The 20,968-nt window shown below is 47.2% G+C and overlaps 1 protein-coding gene across 2 annotated transcripts in view; it reads left to right on the top strand.

Moving 5' to 3' along the window:
- LOC147097306 (sorting nexin-27-like) overlaps positions 1–20,968 on the top strand; it is a 138,986-nt gene that overhangs the window by 47,595 nt on the left and 70,423 nt on the right. For both annotated transcript variants that reach the window (XM_085972163.1, XM_085972164.1), the window contains exons 2-3: positions 16,946–17,177; positions 19,073–19,265. In XM_085972163.1, coding sequence (XP_085828289.1) covers positions 16,946–17,177; positions 19,073–19,265 — 425 coding nt within the window. The remainder of the gene's footprint in view (positions 1–16,945; positions 17,178–19,072; positions 19,266–20,968) is intronic.

Genomic DNA, 20,968 nt, shown 5'->3' with positions numbered 1-20,968 from the left:
GCATTGTCGAAGGGGCAGTACTGAGGGCGTGCTGCATTGTCAGGGGCAGTACTGAGGGCGTGCTGCATTGTCGGAGGGGCAGTACTGAGGGCATGCTGCATTGTCGGAGGGGCAGTACTGAGGGCGTGCTGCATTGTCGAAGGGGCAGTATTGAGGGCGTGTTGCATTGTCGGAGGGGCAGTACTGAGGGCGTGTTGCATTGTCGAAGGGGCAGTATTGAGGGCGTGCTGCATTGTCGGAGGGGCAGTACTGAGGGCGTGCTGCATTGTCGAAGGGGCAGTACTGAGGGCGTGCTGCATTGTCGAAGGGGCAGTACTGAGGGCGTGCTGCATTGTCGGAGGGGCAGTACTGAGGGCGTGCTGCATTGTCGGAGGGGCAGTACTGAGGGCGTGCTGCATTGTCGAAGGGGCAGTATTGAGGGCGTGTTGCATTGTCGAAGGGGCAGTACTGAGGGCGTGCTGCATTGTCGAAGGGGCAGTACTGAGGGCGTGCTGCATTGTCGGAGGGGCAGTACTGAGGGCGTGCTGCATTGTCGGAGGGGCAGTACTGAGGGCGTGCTGCATTGTCGGAGGGGCAGTACTGAGGGCGTGCTGCATTGTCGAAGGGGCAGTATTGAGGGCGTGTTGCATTGTCGGAGGGGCAGTACTGAGGGCGTGTTGCATTGTCGAAGGGGCAGTATTGAGGGCGTGCTGCATTGTCGAAGGGGCAGTACTGAGGAAGTGCTGCATTGTCGAAATGTCTGTTTGCTCAGGTGGACGAAAAGATCGCACAGCATTATTCGTAGACGGTTAAGTCTTCTCCCAGTGTCCTGGTCAACATTCCTCCCTCAGCCAATGCCATTGCTGTTTGTGGGACCTTGATTTGTGCAAATTGGCATCTACCCAGCAACAGTGACTGTACCTCAAAAGTAATTCATTATATTAGAAGAACTGAGACATCCTGAGCAATAATAGAATGCAACGTTCTTTAAATAAATATACTGCGATGGTTTCAGATGTGCCTATGTTCCAAATCATGAGGTCTGATGCTCCTATTTGCTGATTTTTGTTATTGAAAAGTTTCACTTTCGAGATGAGTGCAGAATCATCATACGTTGTTTTTCTTAAAATATCTCGTGAATTGTCAGTAATATAGTTGATTCGCTCCGAGTTAGACTTGAATTGGACATTTCCTTATGTAGCAAAGCACAAAAGGGCTTGTGTTTCGCCACATTGGTAAGTGCCCAATTCAATTTGAACTCATCAGGGTTAATCGACTGTATTGCACTAAATTGCAAATCCCATGTCTCTGGCACCCACGATGGCAGAAACATCCTTCTAGAATGAGTTCACCAGGGAGAGACTTTGTTCTGGGAGGGCTGATGGGGAAATGGTGAGTCTTTGTGCAATAATAAAATTACACCTTGTAGATGGGGAGGCTCAGTATGGGTAGGAACTTCCTGAGTAGGGGCCAATAAGGAGCCACTCTGGTAGAACAAAGTTGTTGGGTGGGGGGAATGGTGGGTGAAGAAAGATTCTGTCCTCAGATGGACCCATCGTGGAGGGGAGTCTTTGTACTGGTATAGATTCTCACGGTGCAGTTATGTACAAGGGCAGATTTATTTCACACCTACCATATCCACTGCCAGTGGAGGTCCAGGTCCAGCGCCAACTCTAGCATCGGTTGTACAGTGTTGCTGTATCGGTCCTTAGCCAAGATGGCAGACAGTCTGTTCTCATTTCCATTCTTGAGACTGTTGGCAATGAACCCAAGTTGATTCTCCTCAATTTCTTCCTCTTCCTTCCTTTGGAGTCATGACTAGCCTTTATGCTGTATGCCTCCCCTACCGGCTGGCTCAAACCAGAAACCAGACGTGTAACGTTGCTGGTATCCTACCCCATTAAAGCTGTTCCATACAGCAGGTGTGTCCAAGAGCCCCTTGGACTTGCTCGTTGGAGCTCCTACTAGTTCTGTGCATAAAGGTGAGTTCAGCAACTTTGGACTTCACTCTTAAACTACCCAGGGTCTGTAAGATTGAAAAAGGCAGCTCCTTGTTTGGTGGATTTTGATCAATCAGGAAGCAGCCTTTACCAATTCCCCAGGCCTGAGAACTTACAAGGTGTAAAGAGAGGGGCCGGATGATTGTAGGAGAGGTTCTTGCTTTTTTAAAATATATGCGGAGTCTTGCTTTTTTCTGTATCTGGAGGTTTTAGTGTGTACGGGAGTCTTATTTTCTGAGGGATGGAGTCCATATTTCTTTGTAATCGTGTCCGGTCCACTCACTGGTTTTGATGTGTATCTGAGCACTGGTTCCAGAAGGTTGGGTATACCTGCCACCTGGTCACCGTATTTGTTGTAACTTCTGATGGTTCTGTCGGATTACCACTAGTTCTAGTGCAGGTGCTGGTTGAACTGGGTCAGTCATCCCTGCGGATGCTTTCCACTTGAATCCTTTGGAGTCTCAGATGTTCTTTTATAGCCTGAGGTAAACAAAGAATTGTATTGGAGTTGAGCCGTACATCATTATTTTCCAAGAATAACTTTTGTAGCTGTAGGGTTAAGTCTGTCATGTCACATTTAATCCCTTGCTCCGAGAGAGATACAATGGCAAAGTAGCCTTTGGGACCAGGTTGGCTGCTTGCCAAGTCTAAGGCATTAGTAACGTCAAGAAGTGTCAGCTCAGTGGGCAGCACCCTTGCCTCTGAGTCAGAAGGTTGTGGGTTCAAGTCCCACTCCAGAGACTTGAGCACATAAAGCTAGGCTGACACTCCCAGTGCAGTGCTGAGGGAGTGCTGCACTGTCGGAGGTGCCGTCTTTCGGATGAGACGTTAAACCGAGGCCCTGTCTGCGCTCTCTGGTGGACGTATTGGTGGCACTATTTCAAAGAAGAGCAGGGTGAATTATGCCTGGTGTCCTGGCCAATATTGATCCCTCAAACAACATAATAACAGATTATCTGGTCATTATCACATTGCTGTGCACAAATTGGCTGCTGCGTTTCCTACATTACAACAGTGACTACACGTCATTAGCTGTAAAACACTTTGCGATGTCCTGTGGCGGCAAAGGGCACTTTATAAATTCAAGTCTGAGCAATCTCAAATGGTGATGGGAAAATTCCAGGAGATGGGAGATTAGCCAGGAGTGTGTGTTTAACACTTCAAGCTTTCAAGCTGAACAGTTCCAGAGTCCTTTCTGGAATCCTGGGTAAATAATCAGATAGAGGACTTCCTTTGACCTCCGCCTGGGTCTGAGGTGGGCTCCATGCAGTGCATTGACTGGAAATAGACGGTGCAATCAACTGAGCTTATTAGGTCAGGAACTAGAATTTTGTCTGTTAAAACCAGAGATTTATATTCCTTCCAAAGAAGTTATTTTTAAAAAAAAAAAAGTAAACATTGTCGACTTTTTTTGTTTTTGTCTGTCTGCCTGTGTTGTCTCCTTGTTTGCCTGTGGCCTGTAACTCTGTCTCTGCCTATATCTGAGAGCCGGTGAGTGTATATAAGAATATTAGAATTAGGAGCAGGAGAGGCCATACGATCCCTTGAGCCTGCTCGGCCATACGATCCCTTGAGCCTGCTCGGCCATACGATCCCTTGAGCCTGCTCGGCCATACGATCCCTTGAGCCTGCTCGGCCATACGATCCCTTGAGCCTGCTCGGCCATACGATCCCTTGAGCCTGCTCCGCCATACGATCCCTTGAGCCTGCTCGGCCATACGATCCCTTGAGCCTGCTCGGCCATACGATCCCTTGAGCCTGCTCGGCCATACGATCCCTTGAGCCTGCTCGGCCATACGATCCCTTGAGCCTGCTCGGCCATACGATCCCTTGAGCCTGCTCGGCCATACGATCCCTTGAGCCTGCTCGGCCATACGATCCCTTGAGCCTGCTCGGCCATACGATCCCTTGAGCCTGCTCGGCCATACGATCCCTTGAGCCTGCTCCGCCATACGATCCCTTGAGCCTGCTCCGCCATTCAATGAGCTCATGGCTGATCTTTGACCTCCACTCTACTTTCCCGCCCGATCTCCGTATCCTTTGATTTCCCCAGAAATCTCTCTCAGCCTTGAATATACTCAGCGACTGAGCCTCCCCAGCCCTCTGGGGTAGAGAATTCCAAAGATTCACCACCCTCTGAGTGAAGAAATTCCTCCTCACCTCAGTCTTAAATGGCCGACCCCTTATCCTGAGACTATGCCCACTAGTCCTAGACTCTCCAGCCAGGGGAATCATTTTTGCTGAGCCTTTGTACTTCAGCTTTCGGTTGAGCTGTGAATGAGACAGTTTGTAACACCTGGTCTGTGTAATATCAGCTGAGTTGAAGAAAGTTTGACCCCCCACCCCCCCCAAAGTGCAAGTCTATATTAAGTGCAGCAAGCACGTTTCCACGAGTACGGTAATGGTCAATGCTTGGGTTTGCTCCTGTGTTACGGGCAGGTTATAGAAAAGGTATAGCTTCCAGACCATAATGGACAGCAGCTGCTGTTGGACCGTTGGGGGAGAAGACTGTTGTATAAAAACAGTGACATCATAATGGACATTTTGACCCTATTAAAACTGAGCAACTTAACGCCTGCCTTAAAATAACCTTGGCAGGTACTTATTTACCTCAAGGGCTCGCACCAAAAGATTGGCCATTGGTAAACCTCCCCAACGCGCTTGCAGTGCGCTGCAATGTTTGTGAGGGATACCATTCACAAAGTATGCTAATTCGATCCAATTTGCCAACTTTCAGCTGCTTTTGTACAGGTGGATTCTGGGAGACTGGTGTCCCCAAGCTCGCTGCCCGTGTTGATGTTGCTAAATCCTGTGGCTGGTTCATATCCATCATAAACTGGGTGTGCAAGGCTTCCGCTGGGACGAGGGAGCCGGATTTATCCCAACCATTGGCAGCCGTGCCGTCAGCCGCCGAAGCTCCACACGTTGGAATTCCCATCCGAAACCCCTCGATCTGCCTCGTCTCCTTAAAACCGACCTCTTTGACCGTGTTTTCGGTCATCCAACTTAATATCTCCTTTGGCTCAGCTTTTTTTTAAACTTGATTACACTCCTGTGAAGTGTCTTGGCTCAGTGGGTAACGCACTCTCCTCTCAGTCAGAAGGTTGTGGGTTCAAGCTCCACTCCAGAGACTTGGAACAGAAAACCGAAGCTGATACTCCAGTGCTGCACTGTTGGAGGTGCCGGCTTTCGGATGAAACGTTAAGCTGAGGCCCTTGGGTGAACGTAACTGATCCCCAGGCATTATTTTGAAGAAGAGCAGGGACGTTCTCCCCAGTATAAAAACAGAAAATGCTGGGAACACTCAGCAGGTCAGGCAGCATCTGTGGCGTTAACGTTTCAGGTCGTTGACCTTTCATCAGAACCAGCCTGTGCTGCATTTTGTATTAAATTCTCCCCAGTGTCCTGGCCAATATTTATCACTCAACCAACATCACTAAAACCAATTATCTGGTCATGATCACATTGCTGTCTGTGGACAAATTGGCTGCCGCGTTTCCTGCATTACAACAGTGACTATACGTCAAAAAGTACTTAATTGGCTGTCCTGGAGTGGGATTTGAACCCACATCCTTCTGACTCGAGACGAGTGAGCCACGGCTGACGCATGATTATGTTTCGTCAGTTCTCTGATGTCCTATTACTAAGTGCTCTTTCCACTCTGGGAAGGGCTGGTGGGTGGAGAAAATTAACATCGGTCGCTTCCCCTGTGGCATAGGCTGGTGTGATGAGTGGCACTGCCCTTGGCCGTTAATTTGCCCACTGCTCCGACTGCGTGTTCGAGCCTCCCATGAGAAGTTGTAAGTTGCGCGAGGGAGGATCTAGTTGCGGTTGCATGAATGCTAAACGTGGGATTCATTAATTGCTTTGCACAAGTGTTTTGTGTCTTTAACAGTGCCCCTCTTGTCCTGAAGAATTTTTCCCCCCTCTCCCCTATTGGCAGAAGCCTTGGGCACAAAAAAGTGGTGCTGTGTGCTTTGACTGACTGATCTTCAGTGTCCCACGTGTTCAGTAGGACTGTTCGCTGCCCGGGCAACTATTGTACTGACCTCTCGCTGGTAACCCAGCTAACCATCATTACCTCATCTATGCACAAAGAGCATCCCAAGTTGCAGTGCTAGTGTTGCCACAGTTACATAGGTACCCAAGATGGGCATCTGCCAACACAAGCTCTTTCTGTAGAGAGAGAAGGGGAGGGACATTGGGTGATTAATTTCCTAAATGTCAGATAATTAACCCAATGAGCACTACCCATTCCTCTTCTCCAGATTGAGGCGTCTGAGCTGTTTATCTTCAGGAGCCTCCGATAAGGTTTAAAGCTCTGCGGCATGTTAAACTGCCGGAACCTCAAGTTACTGACGCTACCGGATATTGGTATTCTGATTGAGGATTTGTACGGCAACAGCAAAAAGGACAGCGCTTTACAAACCTCCCAGGCCCACAAACTTCAAACAGGGCCAATAAAATATATACAAGCAAATATCAGACAGTATTGCCTGGACTTCAAGGGCTGGATTAGTGGGGTTCCAGGGGAGGGGGTGCAAGCGGCTGACTGTCTGGAGATCCTTGCTCCATATTATTTTCTGTCTTACGATCTCCATGCAAATGTTTTTTGGCAAATTTCGCCCCCAGAAGATTTAGATTTTTGGATTAGTTGCAAATCCTAAGCAGTGCTCTACTCTGACCTTCTCCAAATAAACTTTTCTCCAGCTTGCAGTGTGAGTCAGTGTTTCTGCATTTCGTGCCCATACACCACATGACTAATTCTGCAAGGGCCAAACCGGCAGTGGGATGTGGTATCTCCAAGTCACTTATTCCTTCGGCAGTGGAAAAGGAGGCCGGTACTTTCTCCCATCGTGAGGAGGCTGGAAGAAGGGCTTCCCATGAGCTCATCCCCATTGCATGAATGGGGGGGAAAAAGGCAGCTCTTCTCAATCACTTGGCCCCATGGAGGTGGGAGTATTTTAAAACACTCTCTAGTTATGGGCGTCTCGGTGGCAAGGCTGGCATTTATTGCCCATCCCTCATTGCCCTTGAGAAGGTGGGGGTGAGCCACCCTCTTGAACCACTGCAGTCCGTGTGGTGAAGGTACTCCCACAGTGCTGTTAGGGAGTTCCAGGATTTTGACCCAGCGACAGTGAAGGCAAGGCGATTATATTTCCAAGTCAGGATGGTGAGTGACTTGGAGGGGAACCTGCAGGTGGTGGTGTTCCCATCCAACTGCTGCCCTTTTCCTTCTAGGTGGTGGCGGTCGCGTGTTTGGGAGGTGCTGTCGAAGAAGCCTTGGCGACCTGCTTGTATTGCATCTTGTAGATGGTGCACACTGCAGCCACGGTACGCCAGTGGTGGAGGGAGTGCATGTTTAAGGTGGTGGATGGGTTGCTAGTAGCTGCTTCCTAATTAAATGCGCAGTCCTGGTGTAAATATTCCATTCCCCTGAATTCATGTTTTCACAGCTCAACATACTATGTGTGGCTTTGTTACTTAATCCCCACCAAACACAACACATCCTTTTATATGGAATGCAGCCCTGATTTGCGTGAGGTTTTTGTTAATGTTGGTTCAGTAATGTTCTTCTGGGTTTCCGTTTAGGATTGGGAGTTGGCTGTGGCTCCCACTGAGCTGTTGGACTGGGCGCCGGTACAAGTGCAGTCAATTGGGCATCTGTTCTCCGCAGTGTAAAGAACTCCTGACCCAAGCAGAACGTCTCTTGGCAAATGAATGCAATGTTTGCTCGGACTGAGCCGCAGTAGCCAATCCGTTGACAGCCTGGCGTTCAGAGAGAACTTGTCTGATGTTTTTAACCCTTGCTCCTGCTGGATTTCGAAAGAAGCTTCTTCCAGTTTGGAAGAATGACATCAAAATAAAATTAGGACACTGTCCTTTCACCTCGTGGATCTGGGTTTAATTCAGTGCAGATGGTTTGGATAAGTCGCTGGTTGTAACAGTCTTGTGTGAAAGGATTTTGTGGAATCTCATTTTGTAGGTTTGGGTCCACAGCAGAGCTTAATTACCAATCTCGGAGAGCTCCCAAATGGCTTGAATGGGAAACTGAAATTTGCACAGTTGCAGTGGGAGATGTTCTTGATTGGAGCCAGGGCACATTGGGTGAGCTTTGCTCTGCCTCTAACCTGTGGCGCTTAAGGCTTCATGTTGGAGCAGTGTTTCCCGGAGCATTATTCTGCATCTAACCTGTACTGTATCTGATGTGAAAGGCTTATTACTGACGCATAGGAGTAGGCCATTCAGCCCCTCGAGCCTGTTCTGCCATTCAATTAGATCACAGCTGATCTGTACCTTAGTGATCTAGTAAATTCCTGCGTAAAACTGGATTCTTGAATCCAAGCCCAGACATTCCTCTCTGAGCATGAAAATGACCATTTGAGATTGCTCAGACTTGCATTTATATAGCACCATTCACGACCTCCCAACACGCTTTACAGCCAATGAAGTACTTTTGAAGTGTAGTCACTGTTATAATGTAGGAAATGCGGTAGCAAGATCCCACAAACAGCAATGTGATAATGACCAGATCATTTTATTTTTAGTGATGTTGATTGAGGGCTAAATATTGGCCAGGACACCGGGGAGAACTCCCCTGCTCTTCTTTGATATAGTGCCATGGGATCTTTCACGTCCACCTGAGGGCAGACAGGGCCTCAGTTTAACATCTCATCCGAAAGACAGTGCAGCATTCCCTCAGCACTGCACTGGAGTGTCACGCTAGATTTTTGTTCTCGAGCCTCTGGAGTGGGACTTGAACCTTCTGACTCAGGCGGGAGTGCTACCAAACAAATCAAAAACACAATTCCTGGAGGTGGGCAGCACTGTTCCCATAGGTCGCAACCGGAACCATTCCAGGTGCAGTACAGAGTCTACTAAAACAAATGGAAGAATCATGAGCGTATAATCCAGGCTGACAGTTCAGTGCAGTACTGAGAGATGCGCTGCAGGGTTGTAGGTGCCGTCTTTCAGTTGAGATGTTAAACTGAGGCCATATATTCCTTATTCAGGTGGCTGTAAAAGATCCCATGGCGCTATTTGAAGAAGCATGAGTTCTCCAGGTATCCTGGCCTTCACTTAGCCCTCAATGAACATCTCAAAAATCAGATTAACTGGTTGTATATCGTTATTGTTTCTGGGACCTTGCTGTGCACAAACTGGCTGCCGTGTTTGCCTACAGAAGAGTAACTGCATTTCAGAAGTGCATCAAACATATCGATTCTCTGGATACTTTTCAATGCACCAGAAGGCTTTTTTTAAGGTTTGGTGCTCAAAATTGCCTACAGTATTCTAAACCTGCCCCATTGAGTTGCACAAGATAAATTTCTTTACTTGAATTAGAGATTCTCGATGTATTCTGCAAACTTCTGAGCCTTGTGATTACATCCTCACATTGACTAGATTCTTTCACTGTCAATGATTGTAACCAAATCTATTTTTCTTCAACTTTTGGCAATGGGCATTCATCCTTTGTGTACAAGTCCACATTTACTGTATATTTATTCACATTAAGTCCCATTTGCCTCTCACTAATCTACCTAGCTTGTTCAGACTGCTTTGAACGTTATTGATGCCACAAAACATGTATCGCTTGGAGCCACCAGCTAACATAAAATAAGAATCCTTTCCCCAAATCCAATTATAAAGAGTGTTGGGCTCCAGAACAAATCCTTGCAGTCTTCACTTGGAATTGCCTTCGAGTCAAAAATCTGGCCACTTCTCCTCCTCATCATCTGCTATGCAATGTGGCTACCTATTTTGCTGTTAAGCAGGGTGGTTTTTCATCAGTCTGAACACATCTTCCATGTAGTCTTTTCAGTCATGTGCAACTTTCCTGTGCACTTTTCTGAAAATGTGATTTACTTGGATGCAGGTTTGTGGCTTGTTCCCATTTGTATCAGTTTGGCTTTTACTGGGGTGGGGGGGGGGTGGTGGCGGGGAGAGGGGGAATCTATTTCTACAAGGCTAAAATACTCTTGTATAATTTCCTCACTTCCATTTGAACCTTTGCATTTATTGTCTTTAAGAATTTATTGACTGTGCATCAATCCACGTCAGCTAGCACAACCTTCTCCTATTGGCTGACGACAGTCTGTGAAAGCTCGGCACAGGCATGATGGGCCGAATGGCGGCCTCCTGTGCTGTATCATTCTATTGGCTGTGAAAGGCCTAGGGACTCCCGAGGACTGGAAAAGCAAGTTTGTTCCTTCATTCTTCAAAAGTCAGTGAACTAATATCAGCAGAGATATTGCAGATCCCAACATTAATCTTTGACTTGGCGAGCCATGTTCCGAGGACATTGAACTAGTGATGGGCTTCACAGGCGATTTTCTTTGCGCCAGTGGCATGTCTGACTTGTAAGATGCTGCTTTCTCCGCACCATCCTCGAGTTCCCAATGCACATGGTTGCTGAATTTGGCGGTACGTTTTGGGGTAGGCGAGGGTAAGATATTGCCCAAAAGAAAGGACCAGGGCAAGTTACGCAATGCTGCTTTTATTTGTGTTCTACCAGGCAGCTGAGACAACAGTGTGAGAGCAGTTCTTGTTCCATACATTGCGTTGCTAGGTCACCTGTCATGGTGCTGAGACCCCTAAAGAGGGACAGACTGGTTTCTTCATCAGTTACTTTTTTTTCCCATTATTGAAACTGCCCTAGAAATGTTTCTATTTGGTCATTCTCACTTCTTTACAATTAAATGACCCATTCTTACAAGTATTGGAGAAACAACAGGCGATGCAATATCTTAATGTACTGGCCGTTTACATATGGGACCTGGACCCGGGTCCAATTGTAACTTGCTGGGACTGCTTCCGATGGCTGCACAGGCCATAACTGAAGTGAGTTTGGACAGTCCCTGCAAAGTTCCAAATGGCACAGGTGCGCGGGGTGCAAAACTGCTAAGAAATTGATGATCATTCAGAGATGGCTTTACTCCACATCTAACCTGCAAATACATTGTAGAAACCAAACTAGCATCCCATTCCCCAGCACTGTTGGGAAGAAGCTGGAATTCCTGAAGGGGGCCAGCTGAAAAGCTTGTTATTCTCCTGACGTGGGCGGTGCATTTTGTGTCCATCCCTGTGAAGGTGGTGGTGGTGGTGTGCTGCTGCCTTGCACCCCATAGTCCTTTGTAATTCAGCTCCCACAAAGGTAGGTAGGGAGTCCATGATTTTGACCCAGCGCCAGTGTACGTCCAAGTCAGGATGATGTGCGTCGTGGTGTTCCCGTGATATTGCTGCTCTTTTCCTTCTCGGTGGTAGAAGTCGCAGGGCTTGGGAAGTGATGCCAAAGTAAGCTTGGTAAATGTGCCACCATTAGTGAGGCAGCAAGAAGCCACAGAGTACGAACACGCTGTTACTGGTGTGAATGCAGCACAAGTTCGAAGCCATCTTTGAATTATGCTTTCTCTTCCTGACTCCCTTTCACTCATTACGGTATCCTAAATATACAGGAAACTCTTTTTTATCCGGCACGGACGGGACCGACGTGGTGCCGGTTCATCAAAAATTCCGGATAACCGAACGCTATCGTAAAAGATAGGGAGAGCTGACCGCTCCGTATAAAGCAACAAACCCTGTTGCTTAGCAACAACTGTAGAACAATGGCCTCAAGTTTCAAGCGTCTCTGTAGCTTAGCAACAGCTGCAGCCACACCCTTGCACAGCAACAGATGGAAGAAGGTGCTGTATAAATGCAAGTTGCTGTTGTTTCTGTGTGACCCCTAACTAGAGGATCAGAGAATGGCTCTGACCAAAAACTCCTTCAGGCCTGCCTGCCTTTCCAGGGCCGCGGGTTTTAGCAGTTCTCTAAAAGGCATCTTGGGCCACAAGTCATGGCTGTCGTCACTTCCACCTTTGATGTATAACTGTGCGTGATAGCATAAGGAGTAAGTGCTGTCAAAGCAGTCATGTAGTGGGAGCCATAGCTGCGTTGTCGACCTGGTGCAGAAACGACAATCAAACCTCAGCTGTGGCAAACCGGGCCAAGTGCATTTCAGTTATTCTTCATAATTAGGAGTCCAATGGGTAGTGTATATAACATTTTTTATGAGATTCACGGGCTTTTGTCAAGGGAGTGCTGTGCTTCACTGGCAGCTGTTTGTGTCTGCATTGTGTAAACCTGGCATACTGGGGCTTTTTTAAAAATAAAGAACTTTAAATAAAAACACTGACAAAACAGTCAATTGTTGGGTAAGATCTCCTGTGGGGATGAGGCCCCTTCGCCTCCTGTAAACTCCGAGCTGTGCAAATGTTGGCTACAAATCTAGGGAGTGGAGCTACTAACGGTGCAAAGGTTTGGGGCAGTTTCACTGAGCTGCAGTTGAGAGATTTAATGTCCTAACTTCAAGGCCCTAAGCTCTGGAATTCCCTCCCTAAACCCCTCCACCTCTCTACCAGGCTGATACCTGGGATGACAGGAATGACGTATGAGGAGAGATTGGGTCGATTGGGCTTATACTCGCTGGAGTTTAGAAGAATGAGAGGGGATCTCATTGAAACTTATAAAATTCTAACAGGACTGGACAGATTAGATGCAGGAAGGATGTTCCCAATGGCTGGGGAGTCCAGGACCAGGGGGTCACAGTCTAAGGATAAGGGGTAAGCCATTTAGGACAGAGATGAGGAGGAATTTCTTCACCCAGAGAGTGGTGAACCTGTGGAATTCTCTACCACAGAAGGCAGTGGAGGCCAATTCATTAAATATATTCAAGAAGGAGTTAGATATATTTCTTAAGACTAAAGGGATCAAGGGATATGGGGAGAAGGCAGGGACAGGGTACTGAGTTTGGATGATCAGCCATGATCTCATTGAATGGCGGGGCAGGCTTGAGGGGCCGAATGGCCTACTCCTGCTCCTATCTTCTAAGTTTCTACCCCTCTTTCTTCCTTTAAGACATTTCTTAAAACCTACCTCTGACCAAGCTTTTGGTCACCTGCCCTACTATCTCCTTGCGTGACTCGGTGTCAAATTTTGATTTGTAACTCCCATGTGAAGCGCATTGGGACGCTTTACTACGTTAAAGGTGCTATAGAAATACAATTTGTTGTTTCACACTATATAGACACCGCACCACACCCGAAAGCCATGTGATCTCCAGGGAAAGGCGAAAAAGGATTTTTTAAAAACAGGTCAATTTGGGGGAGAATCTGGCAAGTTCCTCTCTGATCTCCTTAGGCGATTGAAACTAGTCCAGGAGATCATGCCAGCCCTGATCAAGGTCGTGTGCGGTACTTGCCTTTTACGAGGTGATCTCTGCCCCAGCCAGAAACACTTCACAACAGGCTGTACCTATTTATAGAACACACTTGTCAGTGGTGCAATGTATTATGGATGCTGTATGCCATGCCTCACTTTGAACATAGTGTACTCAGTTATATTTGGTTGGCTATACTGAAAAATTTGGGGGGTGAAATCTTCTGCCTGACCTGGGAGGTCTGAGAAGCTCATTGTTGCACAGGTTTAAAGAAAGACGTGCATTTATATAGCGCCGCTCACGTCCTCAGGACGTCTCAAAGCGCTTTACAGCCAATGAAGTACTATTGAAGTGTAGTCACTGTTGTAATGTAGGCAACGTGGCAGCCAAATTGTGCACAGCAAGCTCCCACAAACAGCAGTGAGATAAATGACCAGATAATCTGTTTTAGGTGTTGGTTCAGGGATAATTATTGGCCAGGACACTGCAGAGAACTCCTCCGAAATAGTGCCGTGGGATCGTCTGCATCCACATGAGAGTGCAGCCGGGGCCTCGGTTTAACGTTTCATCTGAAAGGCAACAGCTCCGACGGTGCAGTATTCTCTCCAATGTTGCACTGGGAGTGCCAGCCTAGATTATGTGCTCAGGGCTCTGGTTTCGGTTGAAGGGGGACGTGATAGGTTTTAGTCTGCTCAGCAGGCTGTGCAACATAATGCCGTTTGCTGCATGTATACCTGGCCTGGTGTACAAACCTCTTCCAATCTGGTGCAGTGATCTGGTACGGTTTTTACTGATAACCGCTGCAAGCACTTAAGGCGGGCAGTTGTGCAAGAGTTTCACAGCAATGGGCTGGCGTGCTCGATTCTCAACCCGACCACGGCGAGTCATGGCCTGGGCGTCCCGTCACTTCACCCCCACACCTTGGTCGGGACAGCTTTGTCTACCTCAATTGAAACTTTTTTAAATTCATTAGTGGGATGTGGGCGTCGCTGGCATTGCCAGCATTTATTACCCTCGCGAAGGTGGTGGTGAGCCGCCATTTCAGAGGACAGTTAAGAGTCAACCACATTGCTGTGGGTCTGGAATCACATATAGGCCAGACCGGGTAAAGGACGGCAGATTTCTTTCCCTAAAGGACATTAGTGAACCAGATGGGTTTTTAGGACGATCCGGTAGTTTCATGGTCACTGACGTAAGAAAACTACTAGGCACTTGGTCAGAGTATTAAACAAGGCTTTAATCAACTATTTCACAACATGGCAGTCTAGTTATCCTTCACTAGTTCCTGTTTACAAAATGACCCTGAGCAAGCTGGGCCCGTGCCCGAGTATTTATACTCTCCCTGGACAGCGCCACCAGCAGGCCGCCCAGTATATTTCATAAGTCCTTTCTACATAAATGGCACGATTTATGTCCGTCACCATTACTGATACTAGCGCTTTTTTTCTCCCAGATTTATTGAATTAATTGAACTCATGTCTCTGGATTGTTAGTCCAGGCCTCTGGATTACTAGTGCAGTAACATCACCACTCTGCTACCGTACCCAAACTAAAACTGGAATGCTGCCGGTGTGTGCCGGTTTTAGTTTTTGAGCTTTTTGCTCGAAGAAGGCAGGGCGAGAGGACAAAGGAAGGATGGGGTAGCGCAGTTCACCTTCATTTGCCCTTCCTGTTGGCTGCTTATCGGGCGGCAGTCACAGTCTGAGTGTCCTGGTTTCTTGCTGAAGGGAGTACTGTGAGTGAGTGACAGCAGTGGCGAGGAACTTAAAAATAAAATAGCTGAAGCCGAGAGCTGCCATGTATTTTTTTTTTTAACGTGTATTCAACAGTATTGAGGACGATGCTAAAATAAGTGGAGGTCACTGATTTCTTTCACAAACGTAACAGTTGTTTAAGCTATTTTGCAGATCAGGTAACTAGAGGAGACTGTTGAATAGACGAACCCAGCATTTTCCAAATTTGTGCTTAAAAATTGAGACGGTCACTGTAAAATGAATATCACAAACCAGTTACACATGTCCCATTGTAACATCTGCCAACCGTTCTTCTATAACGTTTGCCAATATTCAAAACTTCTGATAAAGCGGAGATTTGCTGAAGCACTTTTCTTGCAGACTGGAGTACGTCTCATCCTTCTTGATGCAAAAGGAGTTAATTTTAGAGCGGAACCTTGCCGTTCATGGGATACTACAGGGACGGTGAATTCTGAAACCTGCGTTTGACCTCGTCTCAGTTGAGGGACACGTGCTTAGCATAGCCCCTCGACTGGATATTTCCCAGCGTCAGCCGTGGCTCAGTGGGTAGCACCCTCGCCTGAGTCAGAAGGTTGTGGGTTCAAGTCCCGCTCCAGGGACTTGAGCACAAAAATCTAGGCTCTCACTCCAGTGAGGGAGTGCTGCACTGTTGGAGGTGCTGTTTTTTGGATGCGACATTAAACCGAGGCCCCATCTCAGCTGGACATACAAGATCCTATGGCACTATTTCAAAGAAGAGCAGGGGAGTTGCCCCCAGTGTCCTGGCCAATATTTATCCCTAAATCAACATCTAAAATAGTTTATCTGGTCATTATCACATTGCTGTTTGTGAGGGCTTGCTGTGTGCAAATTGGCTGCTGCATTTCCTAAATTACAATGTACGTCATTGGCTGTAAAGCACTTTGGGTCGTGAAAGGTGCTGTATAATTGCAAGTCTGTCTTTCTTTAGAGGTTAGATATATCAGTAGAGCCTGGAGACGGCGAGATGACCGCCCATTGAACAGTCAGATAACGTCTTGTCGTTTTCCACGAGTATCTGCAATGCATCACCCAACACCCAGAAGTGTTGCTGACTGATCTGGTACCCTGGGTTTTATTGCTGTGTTCGCTTGTGCAGGTTGGAGCTGCTCTTTGTTTTCCTGTCAATTGCTGAGTAAGCCTGCCTGTGGTACCTGACCACCAAGAGGTGGCCATTTAGACACGCAGGATTAATTGACAGAAGGCATCATTGAGTAAATGGGACCAACAAGCATCTTTATATAATTAAAAACTTGTAGCCAACTGTGTTCAAAACAATAGGCTGATGCACATTGGCAGACAACTGGTATCAAACGTGTATTAATTTCAAGTCCTAGAGAAAGAAAAGAACTTGTATTTATGTAGCACATTACTCACTGTCTCAAAGCACTTCATAGCCAGTTAATTGCTTTAGGGGTATAGTTACTTATTTTTATAGCTGAGTGCAACAGCTAGTTTGCACACAGTAAAATCCCATGAACACCAAATTGTTCTGTTTTTGGTGGTGTTTGCAAAAGAAAGACTTGCATTTATATATAGCGCCTTCCGTGACCTCGGGACATCCCAAAGCGCTTTACTGCCAACGAAGTGCTTTAAGTGTAGTCACTGTTGTAATGTAGGAAACGTGGCAGCCAATTGCGCGCAGCAAGCTCCCACAAACAGCAATGTGATAACGACCAGATCATCTGTTTTTGTTATGTTGATTGAGGGAGGAGTGTTGGCCAAGACACCAGGTTAGCTCCTCAGCTCTTATTTGAATATTGCAATGGGATCTCTTGCATTCACCTAAGCAGGCCTCGGTTTAGCACCTCATTCAAAAGATCGCACCTCTGACAATGCAACACTCCCTCCGTACTGCACTATTTTATCTGCTGGAATCCTGGACTGGAGCGTTGAACCCACAACCATCAGACCTTTGTTTGCATGCCCACAATGTGTTGCAGTTCTTTAGTGTTTTATTTTTTAATTTCTAATAGCGCTGTGCATTGTCTCTCCAGGAATGGTGTTAATGTCGAGGGAGCGACGCATAAACAGGTTGTGGATCTGATCCGGGCAGGAGATCGGGAGCTGATTCTGACGGTGTTGTCGGTTCCGCAGCAAGAAGCCGATCGCCTCGATCCCGGCGACGACTCCTCCGGGAACATCTACTACGACTACAGTGAGAAGCGGGCAGTGCCGATCTCTATCCCCGGCTACAAGCACGTTGAGCGGAATGGGGAGAAGTTCGTGGTGAGTCGTTGGTTCTTTCACCGGTTGGCCATTCCTTGTTGGAAAGCCCAGGACTGGGTTTACAAATTCTGTGTATATTCAACACAGCAAGCGAGCTGGGCACTGCTGGCATATGCCACTTGATGGGATTTTTGTACAAACGATGTAGCAACAAAAATCCTGAAATAACCCAATTCTTGGCACAACCTTCCTGTTTGCTCTTGGGGTATGGGCAATGCTGGCGAGGCTGCATTTACTGCCCTAGTTGTCCTGAGGGCTTCCGAGTCAACCCACGAGGCATGGGCTGGAATCCAGTGTAGGCCTGACCGGGTAGGATATTAGTGAACCAGTGAAAAGAAAGAAAGACTTGCATTTATATAGTGAAACTTATAAAATTCTAACAGGACTGGACAGACTAGATGCAGGAAGGATGTTTCCGATGGTGGGGGAGTCCAGAACCAGGGGTCACAGTCTAAAGATAAGGGGTAAGCCATTTAGGACAGAGATGAGGAATTTCTTCACCCAGAGAGTGGTGAACCTGTGGAATTCTCTACCACAGAAGGCAGTAGAGGCCAATTCATTAAATATATTCAAGAAGGAGTTAGATATATTTCTTAAGACTAAAGGGATCAAGGGATATGGGGAGAAGGCAGGGACAGGGTACTGAGTTTGGATGATCAGCCATGATCGCATTGAATGGTGGAGCAGGCTCGAGGGGCCGAATGGCCTACTCCTGCTCCTATCTTCTATGTTTCTATGACTTTCACAACCTCTGGACGTCCCAAAGCGCTTTACAGCCAATGAAGTACTTTTTGAAGTGTAGCGACTGTTGTAAGGTAGTAGGAAACACGGCAGCGAATTTGTGCACAGCAAGCTCCCACTCTTTTATGACAACCAGCAGCTTTCATGGTCATTTTATTCTGGTCATGTTTTACCAGATTTATTTCATTCAGTTTCACAACTTGCCGCGACAGAAGTTGAAGTCACGACATCGGTTGTTAGCCCGCGGCTTCACGAATGTTATATCAACGGCCCGCCTGCGTGAGCTTTCGCGGGCCATCGTTATTCATCAACACACGAGCTGGTTGGCGGTTGTTCAACACTTGCTGCTCGATGCACCTGTATTTCTATCGTGCTTGTGTGCAGAGTCACTTTACAGAATGGAAGAAAAATCGGAAGCAGAAAGGAGAAAGTCAACAAAGGTTGGGGGAAAGGCCAAGGGTTTTCAGGAGGCTTTAAAATAAATAAAAAAATAAATAAATAAAAATAAATAGGGAGGGATTTTGGGATAGAAGTAATAGTCTCACTGACTCTAGAAGAATGTAGAGTTTGGGATAACTTGCTGAATTAAATGAGTTTCCTCAAGATTAAAAAAAGAAAGGACTTGTAATTATATAGTAATTTTTACAATCTCAGGCTGTCCCAAAGTGCTTCCCAACGAAATGAAGTACTTTTGAAGTGTATTCACTGTTGTAATGTAGGAAAATGTGGCAGCCATTTTATGCACAGCAAGGTCCCACAAACATCAATGAGAGATATGTGGCGAGATTATCCATAAAAAAAAAATGATGCTTGAGGGATAAATAACAGGAGAGATCCCCTGCTCTTCTTTGAATAGTGCCATGGGATCTTTTGAGAGGGGGCAGACAAGGCCTCGGTCTCACGTCTCATCCGAAAAGACGGCGCCTCCGACAGTGCTGCACTTCGCAGTGCTGCACTCCCCAGTACTGCACTGGAGGGTCCGCCTGGATTATGTGCTCGAGTAACTGGAGTGGGATTTGAACCCACGACCTTCTGACTAAGATGAGATTCTACTCCCTGAGCCAGCCCTGGTTGATACTTAAAAGCTGTTTCCTTATTCCCTTTTTGAACTGTTAGAACCGATCTCTGACCTGATTCTGCTACTTTTGTTTTAGGTGTTCAACATTTACATGGCTGGACGGCAGCTCTGCTCTCGGCGCTTCCGCGAGTTCACTATCCTGCAGCAGAATCTGAAGAGGGAATTTTCCGACTTCCATTTCCCGAAACTCCCGAGGAAGTGGCCATTTTCCCTCTCTGAGCAGCAGCTGGATGCCAGGCGGCGAGGCCTGGAAGAGTATCTGGAGAAAGGTGAGCTTGGGACTCGATGCCAATTACAACAACTCCTGGCATTTACAGGAAACTCTCTTTTTATCCGGCACTGGCGTGGTGCCGGTTTATCAAGAAGTCCGGATTACAGAGAGGTATAGTAAAAGGTACGAGAGCTCCGTACACAGCAACAGATCCAGGCTTCCCTGTTGCTTAGCAACAGGTGCAGGAACCCCGGCCACAAGATCTAGGCGTCCCTGTTGCTTAGCAACAGGTGCAGGAACCCCGGTTACACAGCCACAGATCCAGGGATGGCCACTAATGAAGTAAAACTTACCTGAACCTACTCCTGAATTTTGCCGGTTAACAGAGATTTCCGGTTATTTAGGTGCCGGTAAATCGAGAGTTTCCTGTGTATATAGCGCCTTTAACGTAGTAAAATGTGCTATATGTGCTGGAAGGAGCGCGCAGCGGGAGGAGTCGTGGGGGAAGGTGAGTGAATGCATGGCTGTAGTGGCAGACTGGTCATAGCTGCGTAAACCAGGTGATCATGTTTGAGCGGGAGGCGATGCACCAGTGGGGCACAGATGAGGTGGTGATGGTGTTCTGCTTCGAGTACATGTGTGGTGAAAATCTTCACTCCTTTCGTGAGTCGTGCGTTTCTAGACTCCCCTTGGTGCTTCCTGCTGCCAGTTGCCTACTGCTGGGACAGACCAGCACCGTTACCGCTCGTGACATACGGAGCCATTTCCTCACTGCGCTGTTCAAGTGGAGTCAGCCGTGGCTCCGTGGGTAGCACTCTGAGTCAGAAGGTTGTGGGTTCAAGCCCTACTCCAGAGACTTCGGCAGAAAATCTAGGCTGGCACTCCCAGTGCAGTACTGAGGGAGTGCTGCTCAGTGTCCTGGCCAATATCTATCCCTTAAACAACAGCGCTTAAAAACAGATTATCTGGTCATTATCACATTGCTGTTTGTGGGAGCTTGCTGTGTGCAGATTGACTGTTGCGTTTCCCACATTACAACAGTGACTACACTTCAAAGAGTACTTCATTGGCTGTAAAGCACTTTGGGACGTCCTGAGGTTGTGAAAGGCGCGATATAAATTGTTAGTTAGCAGGTTGGGCCTATACTCATTGGAGTTTAGAAGAATGAGAGGTGATCTTATTGAAACAAAAGATTCTGAGGGGGCTTGACAGGGTAGATGCAGAGAAGATGTTTCCCCTTGTGGGGGAATCTAGAGCTAGGGGGCATAGTTTCAGAATAAGGGGGCACCTTTTAAAATCGTAAATAGAGGAATTTCTTCTCGGAGGGTTGTGAACCTTTGGAATTCTCTTCCCCAGTGAGCTGTGGAGGCTGGGTTATTGAATTTATTTAAGGTGGAGATAGACAGATTTTTGAACAATAAGGGAGTCGAGGGTTATGGGGAGCGGGCAGGGAAGTGGAGTTGAGGTCATGATCTTATTGAATGGCGGAGCAGGCTCGAGGGGCCAAATGACTGACCTCCTGCTCCTACGTCTTATGTTCAAATGCAAGTCTTTCTTTTCACACGTTACAATGAGGTAAGTGACGTGCCGCCCAGTTCACTCCAATTACTGATTCAAGTCTTGCTCTGGTAAGAATGTCTATGCAATGTGGATGATGTGACTGAAAAGCTGATGATTTTAGTGATTGCTCATGGTGGGTATTGCACGTTACGGACTCTCTACTTGGCTTTCTCATTGACACCAGTGATTTCACTTTTAGCT

This window comes from Somniosus microcephalus, chromosome 32 (genome assembly GCF_052327205.1).
Source record: "Somniosus microcephalus isolate GS21.2 chromosome 32, FLI_Smic_1.0, whole genome shotgun sequence".
In the NCBI taxonomy this organism is placed as follows: domain Eukaryota; kingdom Metazoa; phylum Chordata; class Chondrichthyes; order Squaliformes; family Somniosidae; genus Somniosus; species Somniosus microcephalus.
Note: the sequence above shows the minus strand (reverse complement) of the source record. Positions and strands in the feature narration are given on the sequence as shown.